Source organism: Agelaius tricolor, unplaced genomic scaffold (genome assembly GCF_023055355.1).
Source record: "Agelaius tricolor isolate 1412-34295 unplaced genomic scaffold, bAgeTri1.0.p SCAF_71, whole genome shotgun sequence".
In the NCBI taxonomy this organism is placed as follows: domain Eukaryota; kingdom Metazoa; phylum Chordata; class Aves; order Passeriformes; family Icteridae; genus Agelaius; species Agelaius tricolor.
The window spans coordinates 233,529-254,768 of NW_027269331.1; the positions used below are offsets into that span (position 1 = coordinate 233,529).

General features: G+C 48.1%; 2 protein-coding genes across 3 annotated transcripts in view; one reads left to right on the forward strand and one right to left on the reverse strand.

The window, feature by feature from the left end:
* LOC139585286 (uncharacterized) overlaps nt 1-21,240 on the forward strand; it is a 445,268-nt gene that overhangs the window by 23,428 nt on the left and 400,600 nt on the right. The gene's annotated exons all lie outside the window — the stretch shown is intronic.
* C2CD3 (C2 domain containing 3 centriole elongation regulator) overlaps nt 1-21,240 on the reverse strand; it is a 36,914-nt gene that overhangs the window by 6,218 nt on the left and 9,456 nt on the right. Inside the window, exons 12-31 of the mRNA XM_071417907.1 lie at nt 21,056-21,174; nt 20,171-20,293; nt 19,049-19,435; nt 18,639-18,790; nt 17,379-17,622; nt 16,484-16,667; nt 15,012-15,192; nt 13,837-14,009; nt 12,306-12,426; nt 10,875-11,134; nt 10,428-10,517; nt 8,789-9,397; nt 7,690-8,013; nt 6,578-6,716; nt 5,866-5,930; nt 5,013-5,224; nt 4,207-4,307; nt 3,058-3,276; nt 1,897-2,105; nt 139-1,129 (exon numbers count right to left, since the gene is read on the reverse strand). Coding sequence (XP_071274008.1) covers nt 139-1,129; nt 1,897-2,105; nt 3,058-3,276; nt 4,207-4,307; nt 5,013-5,224; nt 5,866-5,930; nt 6,578-6,716; nt 7,690-8,013; nt 8,789-9,397; nt 10,428-10,517; nt 10,875-11,134; nt 12,306-12,426; nt 13,837-14,009; nt 15,012-15,192; nt 16,484-16,667; nt 17,379-17,622; nt 18,639-18,790; nt 19,049-19,435; nt 20,171-20,293; nt 21,056-21,174 — 4,903 coding nt within the window. The remainder of the gene's footprint in view (nt 1-138; nt 1,130-1,896; nt 2,106-3,057; nt 3,277-4,206; nt 4,308-5,012; nt 5,225-5,865; nt 5,931-6,577; nt 6,717-7,689; nt 8,014-8,788; nt 9,398-10,427; nt 10,518-10,874; nt 11,135-12,305; nt 12,427-13,836; nt 14,010-15,011; nt 15,193-16,483; nt 16,668-17,378; nt 17,623-18,638; nt 18,791-19,048; nt 19,436-20,170; nt 20,294-21,055; nt 21,175-21,240) is intronic.

A 21,240-nucleotide genomic window follows, 5' to 3' on the forward strand; every position in this document is an offset into this window, starting at 1 on the left:
CCCAGATCACCAGCCCTGGATTCATTTCCCAGGGAAGAGCTTCACACAGCAAATTTCTCTGTCCCGAGGCCAGGGACACTCTAACTAAGCAGCACAGTCTTCAAATGCAAAAGTGTTTCAGGAAAGAGTAAAGGATACAAAGTGATTTTTTGTTGGATGGGGTTTTCTGAGCCTTCCACTGGGTCCTCACTGCTGTCATCAGGGAAGCTCTCGCTGTTTCTTTCCGAGCCAGCTTGGGCTGAGACACTCTGAGCACAGTTCTCATCAGAAGCACTTCCTTCCTTGCCTTGATGATCCCCATTTACAGCCTCAGCATCCTGCTCCTCCTCCTCTCTCTCTGTGGCTTTTTGATTGGTCAAACCCATGTCTCCTGAGGATGGCAGCAGTTCCTTGGAGCCTGCATGGAGCTCCACACTTTTCTTTATGGTCTGGAGGTCTCCTGCTGCTGTTCCTGTGTGGCTGTGGAAGCCCTGGGAGTCTCCTGCTGCTGCTCCTGTGCTGCTGTTCCCTCTCTGGGAGTCTCCTGCTGCTCCCCAGGGGCTGTTCCCCCCCGTGTGGGGGCTCAAGGGTGGGCTCAGGGCGCCGAGCAGGCTCTGGCTGTCCCCTTGCAGCATGCTGGACAAGGTGCTGCTGTTCCCTCTCTGGAAACAGCCCACATCTATGGAATGCTGCTCTTCAGGACTGGGCTCCAGAGGCTGCAGCTCAGCCCCCTGCCCTGTTTCGGAGAGGATGCTGGACCAGGGGCTCGTCCTGTCTGTCATGGTGGTTATTTCATTTAGAGTTCGTGGTTCTATGACATCTTCTTCATACTCCTCCTCACTGTGTGGCTGGGTGGCAAAAGCACCTTGGTTTTCCTGGCCAACACCCCCTGGATGCTCATCCTCAGGGACAATGGGGCCGAGGAGCTGGTGCAACATGTGTCTCCCAAACAGGGCTCTGCCAGCAGGGCACGGCTGCTGCGTGTCCCTGGGAACGCTGGGCACAGCTGGCATCTCCAGCTGGCCCTCAGGAGCTGCAGGGCTGCCTCCTGCCTCCTTCCAGCTGGGCACAGCCAAGGCTCCTGGCTTCCTGCTGCTCTCCTGCTGCACCTCAGAGGCCGCCTTGCTGTTCTTAGTCATAGTCTGCAAGTCTGGTGAACAAAAAGAGCATCAGTGAATGCACGGAGCAACAGTTCAGCTTAAGCCTGATTGATGTGGGGTTTGGGCAGAAAGTCCCAGATGCAAGGATGGCTGGGAGCTAAACATGCACAGCCTTGCAAACACTGCTGATGTGAGCGTGTTCTGCTCTGCCCCCACTGACAAGGCCAGGAGAACAGAAATGCTAAGGAAGAAACAGAAGCATTCAGGATGAAATGAATGGGAACTTTTACAAATTCTTTAAAAAGCCACAATCACTTATTTTTGTTTCCCAGTGAGCAGATCCTATTCACTGCTTGCATCCTCTGAGAACTGAGCTCACCAGTATCAGGTGAAGTGACCAACTATTCTGAGGCAAGGCCTGCTCCAAGGGAATGGTGGGGGACGTTTGGAAACAGTGGAGGAAGAGTCTGGAGCAGACTGTAGAGGAAGGCATGTAAAAAAGCAGTAAAAACAATTGCTAAGGATGAGAAAGGACATAAAAAGAGCAAAACCTTGGAGACTAAAGAGTGGGAAAAAAGAGAAGATCAAAGTGGCAGAAGAATGGCAAATTCTGGCATAAGAGGGATGTGCCCTTCATCTCTTGGAAATGCTGCTTCCCTGTAGGAAGCCATGGGCAGAAAAAGCATGGAATAACTTTCCAACTGGCAGCAACTGTAGCTCTGGGCTCCAGTTTATTCTCTGCCCTGGTAAGTTGCTTTAAAGGCACCAGCAGGGATTGGATTTCCTTGTCACTTTGCTACTCACAGCAACAACTCACCATTGATGAGGCTGCTGACCTGAGACACCAACTGGCTGGATTTTTCCAAGAGATGGCAGCCTTTGGGATCCACTTCTCTGCCCATGGAGCCCTGATGGTCACTCTCCCACTCCTCATGGCCTGGTCTGGACGTGCTGAAGTCGGGAAAAGACCTGGTCAGCTTCTCACTGAAGTATCTTTGAACCTCATCCAGCTCACTCAAGTTCTTTCTGCAAGCAGTGGTAAGACATTGGGTCAGAGGGGGGAAATAAGCCTGTGGCAGCTGGGTTTAGGCTGGGTCATTCTAGCCAACAACAGGTAAACATGCAGATAAAAGATTAAAGATCCTTATTGAAAAGCAGATCAGTAGACAAGTGTTAAGGTGGCTCTAAGTGAGAAGATAACACTCCAGAACAAATCCTGACTTGGCTGTGAAACTTGGGCTGGAAGCTAAAAATAGAACTAGTTCTAAACTTACTCAAAGGAGTTGGATTTGAGATGACCTCCCAATAAAAGTCATAAAGCCAAGGATATTACTTGACTTATGGCTGAGCTTGATAAAAATCTAAGGATTGCTATGTATGAAAGATCTAGGGATTCTAAGATGCATTGCTTGTGGTAGGGATGAAATACTTCAGGAAGTCTCTGTCTTTCCTATATTCCTACAGGTAATAAATACTAATCTTCTAAATTCATATCTCATTTTAACCTAGAATCTAGTCAGGACAACAGTGCTTCTAGCAAGAAGAAAAACATCCTGCTGGGAAAGGAGACACTGCTCCGTGCAGCCCAGAAATGCTCACAGGCTCATCCCTGTACCTGTGGAAGTCACCTGAAGGGACTGCTGCCCTCACAGCACCAGGATGGACAAACCCAAGGATTCCCTCTGGATCTGGAATCACTGCTGCTGCTGCTGCTGCTCCCCTTCAGCAGATCACCACACTGCTCCAGCACCTCAGCCCTGCTGGGGAGCTCCCCACCCAGCCCCTGATTTTCCAGCCTGGCCTCAAATGACACCGCAATCTCCTCGTGTCCATCACACCCTTTCCCTTCTGTCTCCTCAGAAATGGATCCATCACTGCCAAGCTGCTCCCTGAGGCTGGGCCTGCCCTGCTGGGGTTACCTGAGCACAGTGAGGGGTTACAGGGGTTACAGGAGTTACCTGAGCACTGCAGGGGTTACCTGAGCGCGGTGAGCAGTGCCGTGCGCGAGGCTGGCGGTGCTGTGTCCCTCCAGGCGGCGTGGCACATGTTCCCATTCCTGTCCTCCCGCTGCAGGCACTCCTGGAATCGCCGTGGGCTCCCATTCCCATCTGCCCGCTGCAGGCACTCATGGAAGCGGCGCACGTTCTGCATGTGCTCCTCGTGCCGGGGGGGCTGGCTGCCAGCGGGGCCCGTCCTGCTGAAAACAGCCCTCTGTTCAATCCCAAAATCCAGCCTGGAACCTCTCACCGTGCGGAGCCTGCCAGCTGAGAACAGCCCGTGCCTTGAAATGCACTGAAGAGCCACTGATGGATAACCCAGTTCCTCCAGATGTGCACAGGAACGGCATTGACTGTCTCGGATTTATACCAATGTCAAGGTGCCAACAGTGGGGCTGGCAGGGAGCTCCCAGGCCAATTGTTCAGATCCCAGAGTGGTGGCACACAGTCCCTCTCAAGTTCAAGGACACATATGGGCAGAGGATCATCTCTGTAGGCTAAACAAACAATAAATGAAGGCACTCCCACTCATCTGAAGGGACAGAAGGCAGGAATTACTGCAGGATCTCTGACAGTCCCACTCCTGTAATATGCAACACTGCAGCGTTTCACCAGCTCTCATTCACTGCTCATGGGCAGAAATTGAGCCAAAATAGAGGGGATGCATCAGGAATACTCTGTTTAATTTACACTTACTAAAAATAACACCAAATACAGACACAACCCTCATTCTTATCAGGGCCTGGAGAAAGTACCTGCCAGCTTTAACAATGGCACCTTTTTACAATTGGTAAATGAATTATTATTTATTTATTTATTAGATTATTATTTATTTACCATCTACCAATGGCAAATAAATCCTTATTTACCAGGGTGCAAATGAAACAAACCAGGAAGTATCAATGACAAGGAAAAGAACATCTGGGCTGTGCCAAAAGGAACCTGTCCCAGGACTGCTTCCTCCTGCACCTCTCTCTCACTGGGAAAGGCAATGCCCGCTAATTTTGAAGCCCAAACACAGTGGACACACTCTGACAGGGTGTACCGTTTCTCCAGTAGAGCCAATTTGCTGTAGAGAGGCATTTCTGAGACCTGAAAATAACCAAAAGGTTGTCAGCCTGAGGACTTACTGCTCTCGAGCAGGAACACTGACTTCCTTTGACAAGGAGTTCAGCATCTGCTTGGACAATTGTGCAGCGTTACCAGGACATGCTGGAAAGCTGACCTTCACCTAGGATGGAAAGCAAAAAGGAACACTCCACGTGAGTCTTTCACAATAAGAAAATAAGAGAAATTGAGGTATTATCTGCTGATCTAACAAAACCTCAGGCTTTCTAAACAGCTTTAAATTTTCAAATGATTTCTCAGCCCTGAGCCAAAGTACTATTTCACAACAGTCTCATTTCAGACACTTTTGTTAACTCCCTCCATGCTAACAGAGAGCAAAGTGATGGAAAGTAGGATAAAGGCTGCCTTAGAGGCTTATAACACACCCAAGAATATCTGGGAAGTCTAGAGAATAAAGAAAAACCCCGAAAAAAAGGCAAATATTCCAGAAAAACAGATTCTTGCCAAATTAGACGCTTCCTAACCAATGAAAAGTGAATCCACTGTATGTTTTTGAGCACCAGCTGTCACCCAAAGCAGCAAACAGAACTATGCCACGCTCCCAGACATCCCAATGCACAGATTATTCCCCTAAAAAAATCTGACACCCACAAAACAACCACAGAGCGAAGCCAGGGGGATGCTCATGACGTGGCTGGGGTGCTGTAACTAGCACTGGCCACAGCTACCACGGCACCTTGGAGCAGAATTCCTAAGGAATCAGGCGGTTTCCGTGCAGACTGCCCCACGGGAATGCTGTGAAGTGTGTGGGGAGGCCAGAGTGCTCTCAGTGCAGGGAGGCGGGAGAGGCGGGGGACAGGGAACGCACCGGGGAGCTCTGCAGGGCGCCAGGGTGGCGGGCCCTGGCCTGCCTTTCCTCCCGGAGCCCGCTGACGCTCTGCAGAGGGGACACGGCCACCTTGATCTGCCCCCGGCACTGCCCGCTGAAGTCGGTGATGTTGTACCAGCCACACACCAGCTGGAAGCCAGAGAGCAGCGGAGACAGATCCACGGAGGCAAAGCCCAGCACTCGCTCCGACTCTGCGGAAGGAACAGCACAAAGCACACTGACACCAATCCTTTCAGGAATGCTCAAACACAGCCTGCAGGTGCAGAACAATCCTGTACCACAGGGGGACCTATCTGGAGGACCTGGGTTATGTTCAGCTTAAAATGTCCCTGCAGAACTGAGAAAGCCCAGGGCAGGGAGAGGGACTGGCAGGAGAACCACTGGGTGCACACAGGGCTCTGGATACACACAAAGGCTGTTCTGGAAGCAAAAATCAGACAGCTGAACTTCAATATAAAGTTAAAAGAAAGTATTTGGCTCCAACTGGCTGGCCACACTTCAACCAACTGCAGCAATAACAAACAGCACGAGAAGGAAGCAGGTAAGAGTTTCTTTCAGCAGGAAAATCCAGCCTCTAGAGCACCATCAAAATAAAACCAGAGAGAATAAAGGATACAGCATACAAATCTTTTAAGAAGATTAATGGGGAAAAGGAGGATGCCAAGGGCCAGGAAATGAACAGGTATTTATCTCTAGCATTCTTCTTGTACAAGGCAAAAGATGCCATTACAATTCTACTCTCCTATTCACTTAACAGAATTTATTTTCCTTGCACGAAATACAAGAAACCTAAGGAAAGGGACTCCTCTTAATACTGCACCACAAACTTTACCTGCTTTATGCCACACCTTGAAGACCAAGGTTTGCTGTGGATCCAGGAGAAGTTCTTTGGATAATCTGTTAGGAACAAAACCCATAATATTTTATGCAAAGCAGGGAAAAGCAGTAAAATGCTTCTGAGGTTTCAATGCCATTTTATCCACCCAGACAAACCAGGTTCTTTCTGTACTGATAGGGGCAGGAACAGAACAAACCCCAAAATTACTGAGCCTCAAAGTGTAACACATATCTACGTGGTTTGGGCTTCTGCTTAGTCAAGTAGTATTCCCCTCTCCTCACTCTTGCTGTACATTTAAAAGACAGGACAAAGAAATTGTGAGGGAACGGAAATATAGAAATAGTTTATTTCATGACTCAGTAACACAGTGACAGCAAAGCACTGGGGCTATGGTTCAAAGCTGTAATGTTTGAAGTCCAGTGCTGGAAATAAAAAATAAACAAATGGAAAAATGAAGTGTTAAATGTAGAACAGTTTTTAAGTTCTTTGAAGGGACTCCGATGTAAAACACTGGAGGAGACACAAGATGGATCACACAGGTTCATTCCTGAATACTGCCATGTATGACTGATCTGCTGAGGCTCCTTGAAGCAGTCAATTAATCTTTTTTAATTTAAGCTCAGATATCCAGCTCTGAGCTAAAAAACCCCAAGCACTTTTCCCACCTGCCTGGCTGTCAGGTCCGGGGGGTGTCTGTGATTCCCACCTTGCTTGCTGCTGGAAGTCCCAGACTGGTGAGTCTGTGTTTCCTACCACGGGAGTGGTGACTGGAGCATCTGCTCCAGCCACAGCAAACGACACACAGCTGCTGGGGGCTGCCACCTCACGCTCTGTCAGGGGACTTCCTGAAATTACACACCATTCAATGCAGGCTTTTAAATTAATAACAACAACAACAAAACCTGAAGGCAGTTCAGCCATGAAAACCACACGGCTGGCAGAGAAATCCAGCATCTAGAAAATACTCCTTTTCACTGGTGGAGCTGATAGCATGTTATGTTTACCATGGAAGCAAACATTACATGAACCTTTCACAGAGCAGAAACTGGAATATTCATGGGAAAAATAGAAAACCATTGGCCCAAGATCATCTAAGAAGTCAGAAGTAAAGCCAGGAATACAACCCAGGTCCTGAGGACCCTATTCCAGTGCTTGAGCTACTCTCCATGCTGCAAGACAGAAATATTTAAATATTTCTGCAATACTCAAAAGAAACCTCCTTTATATCATCAAAACCTTTGCAATAACAAACAAAATTGCACCAGTTTTTCAAAGACTATGAATTCCAGAAGACTCTACAATGATTATAAAAATGCATCTGCAGGGCTCAGATTCTTTTAGAGTTACATACCCTCAAATCACGGCTTGCATTTGACTCTTAGCTGTGTTATCAGGGGAAGAAAAGCTGAGTACAGTGAGCCAATTTTACAAATTTATCATGTGCTAATTTAGGAGTCTGTGAGACAGGAGCATCTCGGGGTTCAGTTACTCAGTCAGTGCTGAACCTGGAGTTCAGCTATTCAGACAGTGCCTAATTTCAGAATTCAGCTGTCATCTCTAACAGGTAGCATTAAGTTATTTATATTCTGGAGTTTATTCAGGAGGGCAGGCTGTGTAGCTCAGCCTCCTGCTTCCCCTGTACTTACACAGTGATTTGGGCTGAAACACCATGAAGCCAAGTTAAAAATCCATCCCTGCCATTCACTGTGCTGGAGTGGGAACAGATCTCAGAGGGAAACAAAGAATCAGGAAACAAAGAAAGGAAAAAGAAAGGCAGGAAAGACAGAAAACAAAGGGGGTGTGTGTGTGAGATGTTACCTTTTAAACTGAGGTGCATTGCTCTTTCCACGAGGATATTGACAGCAACTGTGTTTTCCAGAAACAGCCCGTCCTCTTCCTGCGGCTGCCCACTGGTGACCCCTGAACTCTCAGCATGCGCCTGCTGGCTGTCAGGGAGCTGCTGGCCCGGAGCAGGGCTGTCCCCTGGGCCTCCACCTTCGCTGCTGCTGCTGCTGCTGCTGCTGCGCTGCTCAGCACAGGGGGCTCTGGGCATGGCAGGGGGAGCGGGGGCCAGGCTGACGTGAACGCGCAGGGCGGCTCCCGCCAGGTCGGCAGCGTTGCACCGGAACAGGGGATACACGCCTGCAGGACAGGGCACAGACAGCCAGCAACTGAGCCACGGCAAAGGCAGGAGCTTGGAGAGCAGCTGCCACTGCTCATTCCCCCACAGACCTCACACAAGCCCAGCAGAACGAGTTTTGGCTTTCAGTGTCATTTCTATGTGAGTATCACCCAGAAGTACAAGCCTGGAAACAATAAAAACCACGACCAATCCCCCAAATTTGGTACACCTTCATGTTCCCCCAGTCACTCAGATTAGGGCACCTCAGCTTCCTGAGAGCCCTGGGGACAGTGACTCTGCATCATTTTACATACATAGATGGAGAATACAACATATACCCTGCACAAAAATTCGTTTTAACTCTTGTTCTTTCTCCCTTTCCTGAGTGTATCTAAAAGAAAAGCCTATCAGTCCACAAAGCTGATCAGTACCATGTAGATGACAGAGCCCATAAACTAAAACACAACGAGTTCCACCCCAGTGTGAGGAAGAACTTGTGTCCATGGAGGGGGCAGAGCCCTGGAACAGCTGCCCAGGGAGGGCCTGGTGTCTCCATCTCTGGGGACATCCCAAACCCACATGGATGCGTTCCTGTGCCACCTGCTGCAGGTGACCCTGCCTGGGCAGGGGTGGGACTGGGTGATCTCCAGAGATCCATTCCAACCCCCACCATCCTGGACTCTGTGCAGGACCCAACAAAGCCGTGACCATTTTGTTTCAAGTGACCAGGGAAGGAAGCAGGGTAAGCTGCCAGCAGGGAGGAATGGGAGGTGTGCCTGTGTTTCAGGGACTCACCACTGACACTCAGCGTTCTCCTGGATCTCTCTGCCAGCGCTGCCAGGTCCACATAGGCAGATCCAATGAGACGATCTGTGTCCAGGGGTCTTTCCACCTCATTTCCCTTGCCATAGGCCCACCACACCTGGATTTCCAACTTCTCCTCCCTGAGGAACCACAGCAGCCCCTGGCTCCTTGTGAGAGTCACCTTGCTGGGCTTCCTGAAGCTCACGGTGACGCTCTCCGCGTCGCGGCTCAGTTGTGGCCGCCGCAGCCAGGTGCAGGTGGGCTCCTGGTCGTACAGTTTGTACCTGAGGTAGCAGTGAGCGCTCTCGTGCAGTTGCGCCTGCCCTGCCAGCAGCACGCAGTGCAGGGGCAGCCACAGCCGTGGCGTGGAGATGGTCACGGCCACCGGGCTGGCGCTGTGCCCCCAGGGCCCGCTGTCCTCGGGGGGCTCCTCGCTGCTCCAGCCCCGGAGCCTGGCAGCCTCCAGGACACGCTCCCTGTCGCCCTGCTGGGCAAAGGCCACCGAGAGCTCCAGCCCTCCCACAACGGCCGGCAGGGAGCCCGAGCAGTGCGGGGGCAGCGGCTCCTCGGGGAGCGTCACCGGGAACCAGCCTGAGACACCTGCGGGAGGAAAGGGCCTGTGGGACTTGTCCCAGCTCCCCAAAAACGCCACTGAGGAACTGTCACCCCTCTGGCCACCAAGCAAGGACCAGAATGCCAAATAAACCAAGGGTTCAGTTCTCCTTTGGGATGTTATTTAATAATTTCCAATCTGAAAGAACAACAAGCCTTCTAAAAAGCTCAGCAGCAGTTCTGACCCCAAAGGATTTGCACTTCACTAACAACACCCATTTTACAATGACACTATATCCCTGGGATACCCAAGTATAAAATTATGGGTTCTCATTTCTTTCCTCCTCCCTTCCCATTAAAAACAACCTCAAAATTTTGGGCTGGAGAAAATGAGAACTTCACTGAAATTAAAGCAGAAATAACCAAGGCAAATAATAAAAACAACTTAATTAAAGGGTTTAATAATCCCAAACTAATACTAGATAGAGGAGATCATTAGTGGACAGATATGTGAATAATTTTTTCACAGAAATTTCACAGAATCTTCTAAAGTGGAAGGGACCCAAAAGGAGCACTGAGATATTTAATACACAGTTAAAAAAAAAAAAAGGAGTTAATCCCCCTACTTTCTAATTAACTACAACTTTTGTTTCCAGCTTTGACATCTGAAAAGCAGCCACTGGTCCTGCACTAAACACTGCAACTCATGACTTGACATCCTTTCTGGATTTTCCATCTAGAAAATAAACAGCACTGAATAAAGTCCTAAGGATTTTAGGTGCTGGTTTCAGCTGGCATGGAGTAGTTAAATTTCTTCATAGTAGCCCCAGAATATTCATTCAGCCACTTAACATCCTACACCCTGAGAACAGATTTTCAAAGAACAACCTTTATGTGACTTTCCTAATACAGGATTTTTACTGAACACATGGGGAACACCTTAAAGACCTCTGGTCTAAAAGAACCCAGAAACTGCCCCCAGAACCACAACAAGCCCCCCAGAACAGGAATGGAAGTAGTTTTAAGGAGTTGCAGTAGCATTTACACAGAATGTGAGCAGCACAGCACTCTGTGTTACCTGATCTCCTTGTCAGCAGGTCTCTGGTTGGAACTGTGACTGTCCCAAGGAGATAATCTCTGCATGTTCTGTCAGCCAGTTTGTCACTAGCTGGAAAATAAATAATTTTGTAAATACCCCCAACTGGTAGGTAAGGTTTAGAAGTGATTGACTGGAGGACAGCTGGTAAGAGGTGATCTTGATCACTGGGAGGTTCAAAAACTCTTTGCACAAGGGGAACACTCTCCCAAAGACAATTGAGATAATTACATCTACTTGCACCTGCAGAGTTCCCTGCACAGGGCTCTGAGCACCCTGACCTGCTGGAAGATGGCCTTGCTCATTGCAGGGGGGTGCTTCAAGTCCCAACCCAAACTATTCCATTATTCTATGAGTGGTTTTTTTCCTACACTACAATTAAGGGGATTTCTGCACCAGTATTCAATCCTTGCAACATGCTCTCCTTACCTGACTCGGTGCTCTGGTGGTAGATGGAGAAAACAATACTGCCAGAGTGCAAGAGCTCGCCCAGAGAGGAGGCTTCCCCAGTGCTCGTGTGAGTGGTGAGACGGCAGAGGAAGCGCAGGCGCTGCCCGAACTCGGGGCAGAAGGAGCGGGGCACGGCCCGCGTGCGGCGCGCCCGCGCCGGGGGCAGGAAGGACGGTAGCGCGCACACGTAGGCGTTCACCCCCAGCCCCAGCACACACGGGCTCCTCTGGGCCACAGCCCTGCACCCCACAGCCGGGAAAGAAAGAGGAAAGGAAAAGAAGGAAGAGAACGCAGATGATGAACGAGGAATCTGGGAACCAATGTCTTAAACATGGGTGAAAAGATGGGACTAATAGCAAAGGTTCTGAGGCAAAATTCATGCGGGCCCTGGCTGCACGGCATTTGCATCTTTTCTTCCTATCTGAACACACTAGGGACAGACGTGAAATGGTGAGAGGAACTCGTGAGTTCATCACCGGTGGCTGTGCTCTTATTTGTGCTTGAGAAGGTACTCAGCACCTTGAAGGACACTCTGTACTGTAGAAAAACTTCCCTGAGAACCTGCTCCAGAAAGAAGCCAAAGGCCAGGCCAGATTACTTTTACAGACCAAAATCGACCAGCAAAAGGCGATAAAATTAGCAAATGGAGTAATTCACAATAAACCAGACTCAGGTGTTGCTCAGGTCATACACCTGAAGGATGAGGGGTCTGAGGTCATTCCATTCCCTTGCCTTCTCCAAGCACCACACAGGAGTGATCCTCACCTTTCAGGGTCTGCTTCAGTTAGGATGGACCAGGGTCTCACAGCAACACAGAGAAAGGGTCAGACCATGGCCCTGGAATGCCAGGAGCCATCCTGCTCTTGTGGAACTGACTCCCTCTATTCTAGCCCTTTCCTGACTCTGAAAAATCACATATTCTGGAACTAAATCTAGCTGATACCGCACACTGGCAGCAGAAGCCTTAAGGTGGGAAGGAACATGTTTGATTTCCTAGTCAGTTTATTGAGGTTTTCACAGTGAAATGCAAGAAAACAACCCCAGCTAGCTTTTAAATAGCATCAGCAACACCAGAACCAATGCCCAAATAGGTACCATCTTATATCAGCCAATTTTTATATCAGTCTTTGGTGTAAAAAAAAGTGGAAATGTAGGAAAACGTGCCCTTCTGACCTGCATCCTTCTGCAGAACAAATGCCACCACCCTGTACTGCAGCTTCAGGGAGCAGAACAGCTGCTGATGGTCTTTATAAAGTTATTTTCACTTTAGAGCAGGACCTACTTGGAATCTTGGTCGGTACAGATGGAAAACTGGCCAGTAAGAATCTGATCCAATCCCATGCCTCAGCCTGCTGCCTCCAGATAAGGCTGTTTTAAGTGAAAAGTGGTGCTTTTTGAATTAGGCCTTACCTGGCTGCTGCCTGCAAACCAGCTGCCCTGTGTATTTGTACAGAAAGAGAAACAGCTTGAGCAGTTATTCCAGCTGCTGTTTTCAGGGATCGCTGATACCTCACACTCACATCGAGCAAACCTGGGGATTAATGAAAGAAAGGAAGGAAAGAAACGCTCACCCCTTAATGCACGTACATCCAACACACTCAATATTCAGCTATAACTATTAATACAAAACCTCCTCTATCAATGAGCATTTTCCTGAAAAGATAACTCCACAAATCCACTGGGACTGGCGGCGCAAGAAGCTGCGCTGCAGCTGGGAGGCCGCAGTGTCGCCCTCCTGTGGCCAAAAAGCAGCACTGCAAGATAAGGCCCGCAGTGTCGCCCTCCTGTGGCCAAACCGCAGCGCTGCAAGGCAAGGCCCGCAGTGTCGCCCTCCTGTGGACAAACCGCAGCACTGCAAGCCAACCCGCACTGGACATATTTTATGAAAAATAAAATATCGCCTGTCATGGACATATTTTATGAAAAATCCTTTCATTAGGATTTTTTCTCTTGAGAAACTGAGAGGCCTCAAACTAAATGTAAACAATGGTTTGCTGCTGTGGAATGCAACAGGTGGATCTTTGATTGGTCCATGTTGGTTGTTTCTAATTAATGGCCAATCACATCCAGCTGGCTCAGACTCTCTGGTCAGCCACAAGATTTTGTTATCATTCCATTCCTTTCTATTCCTAGCTGGCCTTCTGATGATATCCTTTCTTCTATTTTTTTAGTGTAGTTTTAATATATAATTTTCTTTTAATATAAATAATAAAACAATAAATAAGAAAATAATAAATCAGCTTTCTGAAACATGCAGTCAAGATCCTCATCTCTTCCCTTGTCCTGGGAAGAGACAGGGAAGGTCTTCACCCCTGTGAAGACCACCACAGTCGCCCTCCTGTGGCCGCACCCTGGTACTGCAGGCAGCGAGGCTGCAGTGTCGCCCTCCTGTGGCCAACTCCAAACACTGCAAGCCTGGGGGCCGACCCTCAATTTTTTGACAGTTTGAGGATTTCCCCTGATTTTTTACTCATTATGGTGTTAGTGAAAGCTAGGAGGAAAACCACTCCTGGTTGGTTTCAATTGCCAACGCAAATCCATATTTTTATTTGCCTTGGAGGCAAACAAACTTTTATAGAATTTGACAGAATTTTAAACAGAATCAAAACTAGTTTGGCTGGGAAAGACCCATAAAATCATTCCTCCAGCACTGCCAAGGCTACCACTCCTCCCTGTCCCTAAGTGCCACATCCACACGCCTGTTAAATCCTGCCAGGGACGGGGATTCCACCATGGCCTAGGGCAGCCTGTGCCAGGACTGGACAGCCCTTTGGGGGAAGAAATTTTCCCTAATATCAAACCTAAATCTCGCTGGCACAACTTGAGGCCATTTCCTCTGTCCTTTGCTAACACACCATCAAATACTCTTGTGCTGCTCAGAGGTTTCCTCAACTGAACCTGGCTTTACCACCTGAAGTGAAAGCCCACCAGCCCTGCTCACCTGAAGACCGCAGATGAAATTCCTCTGGGGAGTCACTCCGGGGGACCAAGGGAAGGGTAAAAGTTTGAATCCCTATTTCTTCACGGTGCTGCAGAGTCACCATGGCACAGAGCCGTGACAAAGGCAGGGCCCCCTTGGCAACCAGCTGGTCTCTGACATTTGGGTAATAATATCTGGTAGGACACAAAGAACCAGCATCAACATTTCTCTCAAACTGCACAGAAGTCAACTCTGAGTGTCTTCAAAGCTTAATTAGCCTCCCCAGCTAAAGGGAGAAAAATAAAAATGTATTTCCACTGAAGAAAAGAATCATTAAGTGCTTAAGCAGATAACGCTACAAATACATACTTGCACTAGTCCTAACAAGTCAACAAGCAAGAACTCCACTAAAAGCTGGCATCCCAAAGAAAAACAAGGGAAGGATCTGGCACCAAATATTCTCTGCTATCACTTCTCATTAATAAATGAAAATACCTCTCTTGCAGAACAGATTTGAGGTACCAGATTGTGAGTATAAAAAAATGACTCTAAACCTTTTTCTTAGTGCATTACTTGGCTTCAGCTTCATCCTAAACCAAATTTTGGCACCGTATCTTACAAACAGCTCATAGTAATTCTTATGTGACTTTGCAAATTTTAAAAAGCCTGACTTGTTTACTGCAGAATGAACAGATTATTATCTTTTTCCAAAGCTATTTGTCTTCATGGCTTCTGCTCTCCATTACTAATAATTAGCTTCCGTAGCCAAAGAAGCATTTTGAATTTACAAAACACTTTTTATTATCTCTCTTGTACTCAGTGATTTGTATGAGGGAAAAGAGCAACTCCAGCACAATGAAATTATACTTTCAGGGTGCTATTAAGCAAAATTTAGATGTGTCAAGCATTTAAACTACTTTTAGATTGTTGTGCTGACTAAAAGATGGAAGAAAGCAAACTATTAACACACACTTTTTAAGTTATAAAAATGAGTAATTAGGACTCTTGGTGGGGAATAAGGCTCACAGGTTTTAAGTGCAGATAGTCATCACTAAATGTTGATGAACTTACCTTTTTTTTTAATCTATTATTAAATAATATTATGGAATATCCATTCTAGAGCCAGAGACCTTCCAAGATCAGATGTACCTCGATCAGTATTTGCTATCTACAAATAATAGGACATTGTTCTGTACCTGCACCAGACTTCAAACTGGATTCCTCCTGCTGCTGCTCCTGGAGACATAAATGCACTGACCAGGAGCCTCTGGACTGGGACATCAGCAGGAACCAACAGGGAATGATGATGTTCATCATTAAAGATGGGATCAGGGACACACAGAGTGGTAGCTGTTCTAAATGGCTTTAATGTGATGCCTAGAAGTCAAGCAGAACTGGTTAAAAATGGTTGGAATTGCAGCTTTCAACCTTTTCCTGCTTGCAGTCCTTCAGGAGGTAGGACCCAAGGACAGGGAGTGAAATCCTCCTGGGACAAGGCTTGCCCTTCTGAGCTTCACTTCACAAAGCTTTTACAAGCAATCCATGCAGCCCCATGTGCCTGTGAGCCACAGAAATCCCACAGCACTTTCTGTGGAGCCACTTTACTGCCTGTCATTCTTCAGTGGTGATGCAAAGCACACAACACTCTGTTCTCTCCTACAATTACAATCATTTAAATAGTCTTTTATAATTTGAAAAATGGTGGATTTAGATTGGATATTGGGAAGAAATTCCTCCCAATAGGAAGGTGAGGCCCTGGCACAGGTTGCCAGAGAAGCTGGAGCTGCCCCTGGATCCCTGGAAGTGTCCAAGGCCAGGCTGGATGGGGCTTGGAGCATCCTGGGACAGTGGAAGGTGTCCCTGCCATGGCAGGGGTGGGAATGGATGGGACTTGAGGTCCCTTCCCATCTAAACCATTCTGTTAATTCTAGTGATCCAAAACTCTTCTGTTGGTGGATCCATGAAAATCAGAGAATTGTTATGGCTGGAAAAGGCCTCCAAGATGATCAAATCCAGCTGTTAACCCAGCCCTGCCACGGCCACCCAGTACATCACGTATCCAAGTGCCACATCCAAGCACTTTCTGAACATTTCCAGGGATGGTGACTCCACCACTGCCCTGGCCAGCTGTGCCAGGGCTTGCTAACCCTGCTGATGAAGACATTTTCCCTGAGATTCAACTTAAACCTCCCTCAGCATGACCTGGGGCCATTTCCTCTTGTCCTGTCCCTTGCTGCCTGGGAGCAGAGCCCAACCCTCACCTGGCTGCACTCTCTGGTCAGGGAGTTTATTTTGGAGAGCAAATCAGGCACCCCGAAAGGCTTGTGCATGTAAAGCCCTTGCTGAATTTCACTGTGTACAATCTCCCTGCAGACCCATTTGCTGGACCAGCAGGCACAGCCCTCTAGCACCTTTCACAGAAGGTACCATGGGAAGAGATTTGGAATGAGGTCTCTTTTTTCCACTGGGAACTTCCCACCAGGCTCAGACAAACAAGGCTTTGAATCCAGTGACACAGCCCAAACCCAGCTTTTCCAAGAAAACAAGCGCTGGCTGCTTGAAAGCTCAGGAAAACGTGTCCCCTCTTACTCAGGCAGAGGGAACACAACTAAATGATATTTAATTGAAGCAATGCTCTAAATAAGGGACAACTATAAACCAAACTTACCATGCTCACTCAGTCCAGGCCCTTGCAGTGCACCAGAGCCAGCCTCCTGAACTGGGAAATAGTACTGGATGTAGCAGTCAGCCTCTCCCCAGAGCGTGGACTGCAGGGCACTGAGTCCCTTCACACTCTCCACGTGGATCTCAAACACGTGCTCCATCAGGTCTTCCCCTCCTGGATCCAACTGCTAACAATCAAAAGGGGAAGCCACATGAAAGGATGACTTTAGGAATCTGGGAACATTCCAACAAACTGCCCAGGGAAGTGGTTGAGTCATCCCTGGAGGTACTTAAAGGCCACGTGAATGTAACATTTGGGGACATGGTTTAATGGTTTAACCCCTTGGCAGGGCTGGGGTACTGGCTGGATTCAGTGAGCATAGAGGTCTTTTCCAATCTAAACAATTACATGTGATAAGGATCTAAGAGGCCTGAGATGGGAGACAGAAAAATTATCTACCATTTTCCTCCTAAAGTTTACAGAAACATTGAAAGTCTGAAAGAAATTTTTCTTTCTTGCAAAGTACATAAAATGCACAAAAGTTCCCACCTATCCAACTGCAAGGTAGTGGCAAAACCTCCACAATAAGGCTGTGAGAATTAAGATTTTCTATAATTTTGCTGGTTGTTTGTTTTTCTTTTTACTGGACTTGTGAAGATAGAAACAGTGGACATGCAAGGCAATAAAAACGGCATAAAGTCAAGACTGGTGAGAGCAAGCTGGTAAAAAAAGAGTATAAACAACATAATTTTGTGTACAACTTGCCAAATATTAAAAAAAACTTGGCTCCAGCTCCAAGAAGAGATTGGGGATCACTCATGTGTTAATGAACCCACTGGTAAAAGCCTTCTGACATATCCTGAACAGGGAGAACGGGGTGTACTGTACTGTACTGTACCAGTGTGGGCTGTGCAGCCGGCTGGTCCAGAGAGTGGGCAGGACGCTGTGTGGCTGCAGGCACCACTCCCTGCTCGGATTTGAGCCTCTGCAGGGCCACGATCTGCTCAGCTGAGCCCATGGCCAGGGTGACCCTGAGGCTGCCGCGGGTGCTGCCCGTGAAAACGTCCACCACGGGCACGGGGCCATCCACAGCCACCACCGGGTACTGGGCCTGCAGGAGCAGGCGGGAGACCTCGGGATCCCTGCAGAACAATCCCAGAACAGACAAGAAAGCCCCAGCGTGAGCCACCTGAGCAGGGACAGCATCACACAGAACACGCTGCAGATGGGATTCTCAAAGCTGACAAAAACCAGTCTATCCCCGCTCCTCTGAAATTTGCCTCACACCCCATCCTCACCCAGCAGAGATCCATGAGCTGCTGGGTGCAAGGAGTTACTTCCAGCAATGACAAAGGACAATTTCCCAAAACCTAACAGCACCTTAGCTAGGAGCCAGCCTGAGAGCTATGACTGAAGAGATGAATGGGAACAAGACTCCCATTAACACCCTCTAGCCATATGATACTTCATGATTATAGTGATGTGCCTTTGGGCATGGAAGAAAAGAAGAACGGTGACAGTCTCCCAGAAAGGTGCAAAAATCTCCAATCATACACTGAAGTTATTCAAGGCCATGTTGGATGGGGCTGGAAGCAACGTGGTTGAGAGGAAGGTGCCAGTGCCACTGGATGGGTTTTAAGGTCCTTCCCAAGCCAAACCATTCTGGGATTCTAAGATACACAGAAATAAACTGCAGTGGCTTACTAAAAAAAATGATACAAATGACACAGTAATAACTAACAAATAGTGGCCAGTCAGCTCCAGCACCACCTGGTTTCCACATGCCACTAGGTCTGACCAAAATAAAAGGAACAAATCCTTTGCATTAGGGAGAATTTCTTCTGTCCAGTATTTCCAGCAATTTAAACTGTTTTAAGCGAGTACATTACTTAACTGAACAAAAAGCCAATAGATTAAACCCAGAAAGAAAAAAGAACTCTGGAGAATCCCTTCAGATAAGAACACAATTAAATTATGAAGGTTTTGGAGACTTTCTGACACCCAGCATCCCTATGGCAGGGCAAAAATGCCTTTTGCTATGGAGTGTAACTAAGAACCCTCCCACACAACCCCCACACACAATCACTGACTCTTTTCTCTAAGCTTCACCCAGGATATTTCCCAACCCAATAAAAAATGGGGAAAAAAACAAGTTTACTTGAATGAGATGTAAAACTGATGCAGAGGGAGTTTCACCAATCCCAGCAATTTGTCACAGCCAGGGCTTCCCAGCTTGTTCCATGCTTCAATAATCATGACATTGTTCTTCAGCCGCTCCAAGTGTTTGGGGGTCAATGAAAAAGGCATCACCTGAAAGGTTTGAGGTAGGATTAGCACACAGAATACATTGGAAATTATTGGCTAAGTACAGAGCATTCTGGTAAATCTACTTTATCCCAGTCTACAAAACTGTGCTTTTTAGAGACAGAAGTTAAAAATCAAGTGTGCATGCAACAGCGCCAAGCAGAGATGTTTCTATGTATAGAAAGGTAACTTAGGCATGGGATGTGTTTGCCAGTGGGGCATGCCCCAGGTCCATGGGCGGGCAGGGGAGAACAAGTCGCTTGCCTGAGTGAAATGGAAGGCAGGCTGTCCCGTGCCCCAGACGACGCAGGATCTCGCTGCCTGCTCGGTGCTGAGCAGTTTGCAGTTCAGGTACACGTTGCAGGAGCCGGGGAGCGCGGAGCCCGGGGCAGCGAAGTCCTTTCCGTCGGGCACCATCAGGAGCACGTGCAGCAGCGAGCCCCGGGGCCCAGCTGGGACCACGCCTGTCCCCTGGCGCGTGTCCCCCCCGGCCGCCGGCCGCTCCTCGGGGCTCCTTGGGCGGCAGAGGGGGATTTGTGCCCTGTCCCCCCAGCTCCTGCCGGGCTCCTGCAGGCCCCGCTGGGCAGCTGGGGCCGGGCGCCTGCCTGCGCCTGCCCGGGCACTGGGGCTGGCCACGAGCTGCAGGGACACCTGCAAGGCAAGGCACAGCTGGCCAGATGTGCCACATCCGGAAACAAGGCGTAACTCGGGAAAACACATCCTGCCTTTGGCTCCAGAACCCACCCCACGGCATTAGGGTGGCTGCAAGCTGCAGCTTTTGCTGTAAAATAAACTACACGTGGCTTTAACAAATAAAGTCCAGGCTGGAGTGCAAAACCATGCAATTACAGATGAATTATTGAATGGTCTGGGTTGGAAGGGACCTTAAAGCTCACCCCATTCTTAACCCTTCACCTGCTGATACAGAGAGCTGCTTATCCTCAGAACTGTCAAACCCTTCAAACTGTTAGTGCCTCTCAGTCACAAGCTGAGCACACTGGTGGAAACTGTGGCCGGAGAAGGTAATTCCTGAAGTGACAAGGACAAGGAGGACCAAGCCTCCATGGCAGGAGAGACCTCAGCTCTTGCCACATGTGAAGGAGCCAAAGCTCCAAGCCACTGAACATGTGCCACTCAAAATTTGCCTGTAGTTTCTGTATTCAAGTCCCAGCTTAATGACAACACTCCCAGACATGCAGGAATCTCAAAATATTTCTCCAAAACCCTGAGGAATAAAAAAGGGGTCAATGTTATTTTATACAGGTCTTGCAAACCTTTGTATCTGAGACTTGGTAAACTGAAACAAAGAGAGAAAAGAGGAGTTAAAAATAAGAGCGTGCAGCCAAAATTAGCAACGACTCAAGGCAGAGATGGTAAAACACATACCTTTAGTGGCCCAACTTGTGTGTGATCTCCCTCTTTTTCCACAGGTATGTCCCAGCTGACACTGAGCAACTCAGCCTCAATCACCCTGCGGAGCTGAAGTGCTGCTGAGCCAATGGCCACAGCCTGAGGGTAGGCAAAGAGTTAATTTTGCATGATTTCTACCAGATTTAAAGAATTTTTGGGAAGAAAAAAAAAAAAAAGCTTTCTGGCTCCCACTGTCAGTTGTACCAACAGGGATTTGGGAAATCTCCTTTATTTCCAATTCCAGATTAATGCAAAAATTGAATAACCTAAATCCTAGTAAATAAGCACAATTTCCATATTGAAAGATGCAATTTATTCCCCTATTAAAAGGAAAACAGGTATCCTTGGTGCTGATTAAAACAACAGAAGCTGAGTTAACCCCTCTCACCATCTTCATCACAGGCAGATGGCTATGCAAATAATCTTATCAGACAGAAATATAGACGTATACCTTTTCCCCCCCAAAATGCACAAGTTACAGCTGCTTTTCACAGCTTAAACAATGGTCTTAAAGATGAGGGGAGTACAGTTCCTTTTGCTTGCCAGTCTCAGCCTCAGAAAAGCCTTTAATGAAGTGACAGGGGTGACAAGGCTGGAACAGTGAACGGCCCTGGCCCCAAGGCTGCCAGAGCTGCAGAAGTGTTGGGCCAGCACTCCAGGGACGCACAGGGTGGGATTGCTGGGGTGCCTGTGCCGTGGGTGCCCAGAACATTCTGTGATTCTGTGAAGCCTGAGCAGCAATCAGTGCAATGTCATTTCCCCCCTAACATCTGACTGCCTGCACTGAGTGCCTGCAAGTGGGAATGCAAGGAATTCCTCTGCTTTTCAATACACAAAGAAGGAACAACTTGCAGTAAATACCTTTTTCTGCGTGCTTTTTCTCATGTAGATTTTAAAAGCCAGGTCAGAGCCCCACCAGTGCTCCATCATCCTTCCCCCCAGCCACACAGGGAACACAGACTGCTGCTGGAACTTCACCACTGCAACAAATATCCAATATCACCTGATATAAACCAACTTTCTCCTGTAGAGTGCTCTGTCACAAA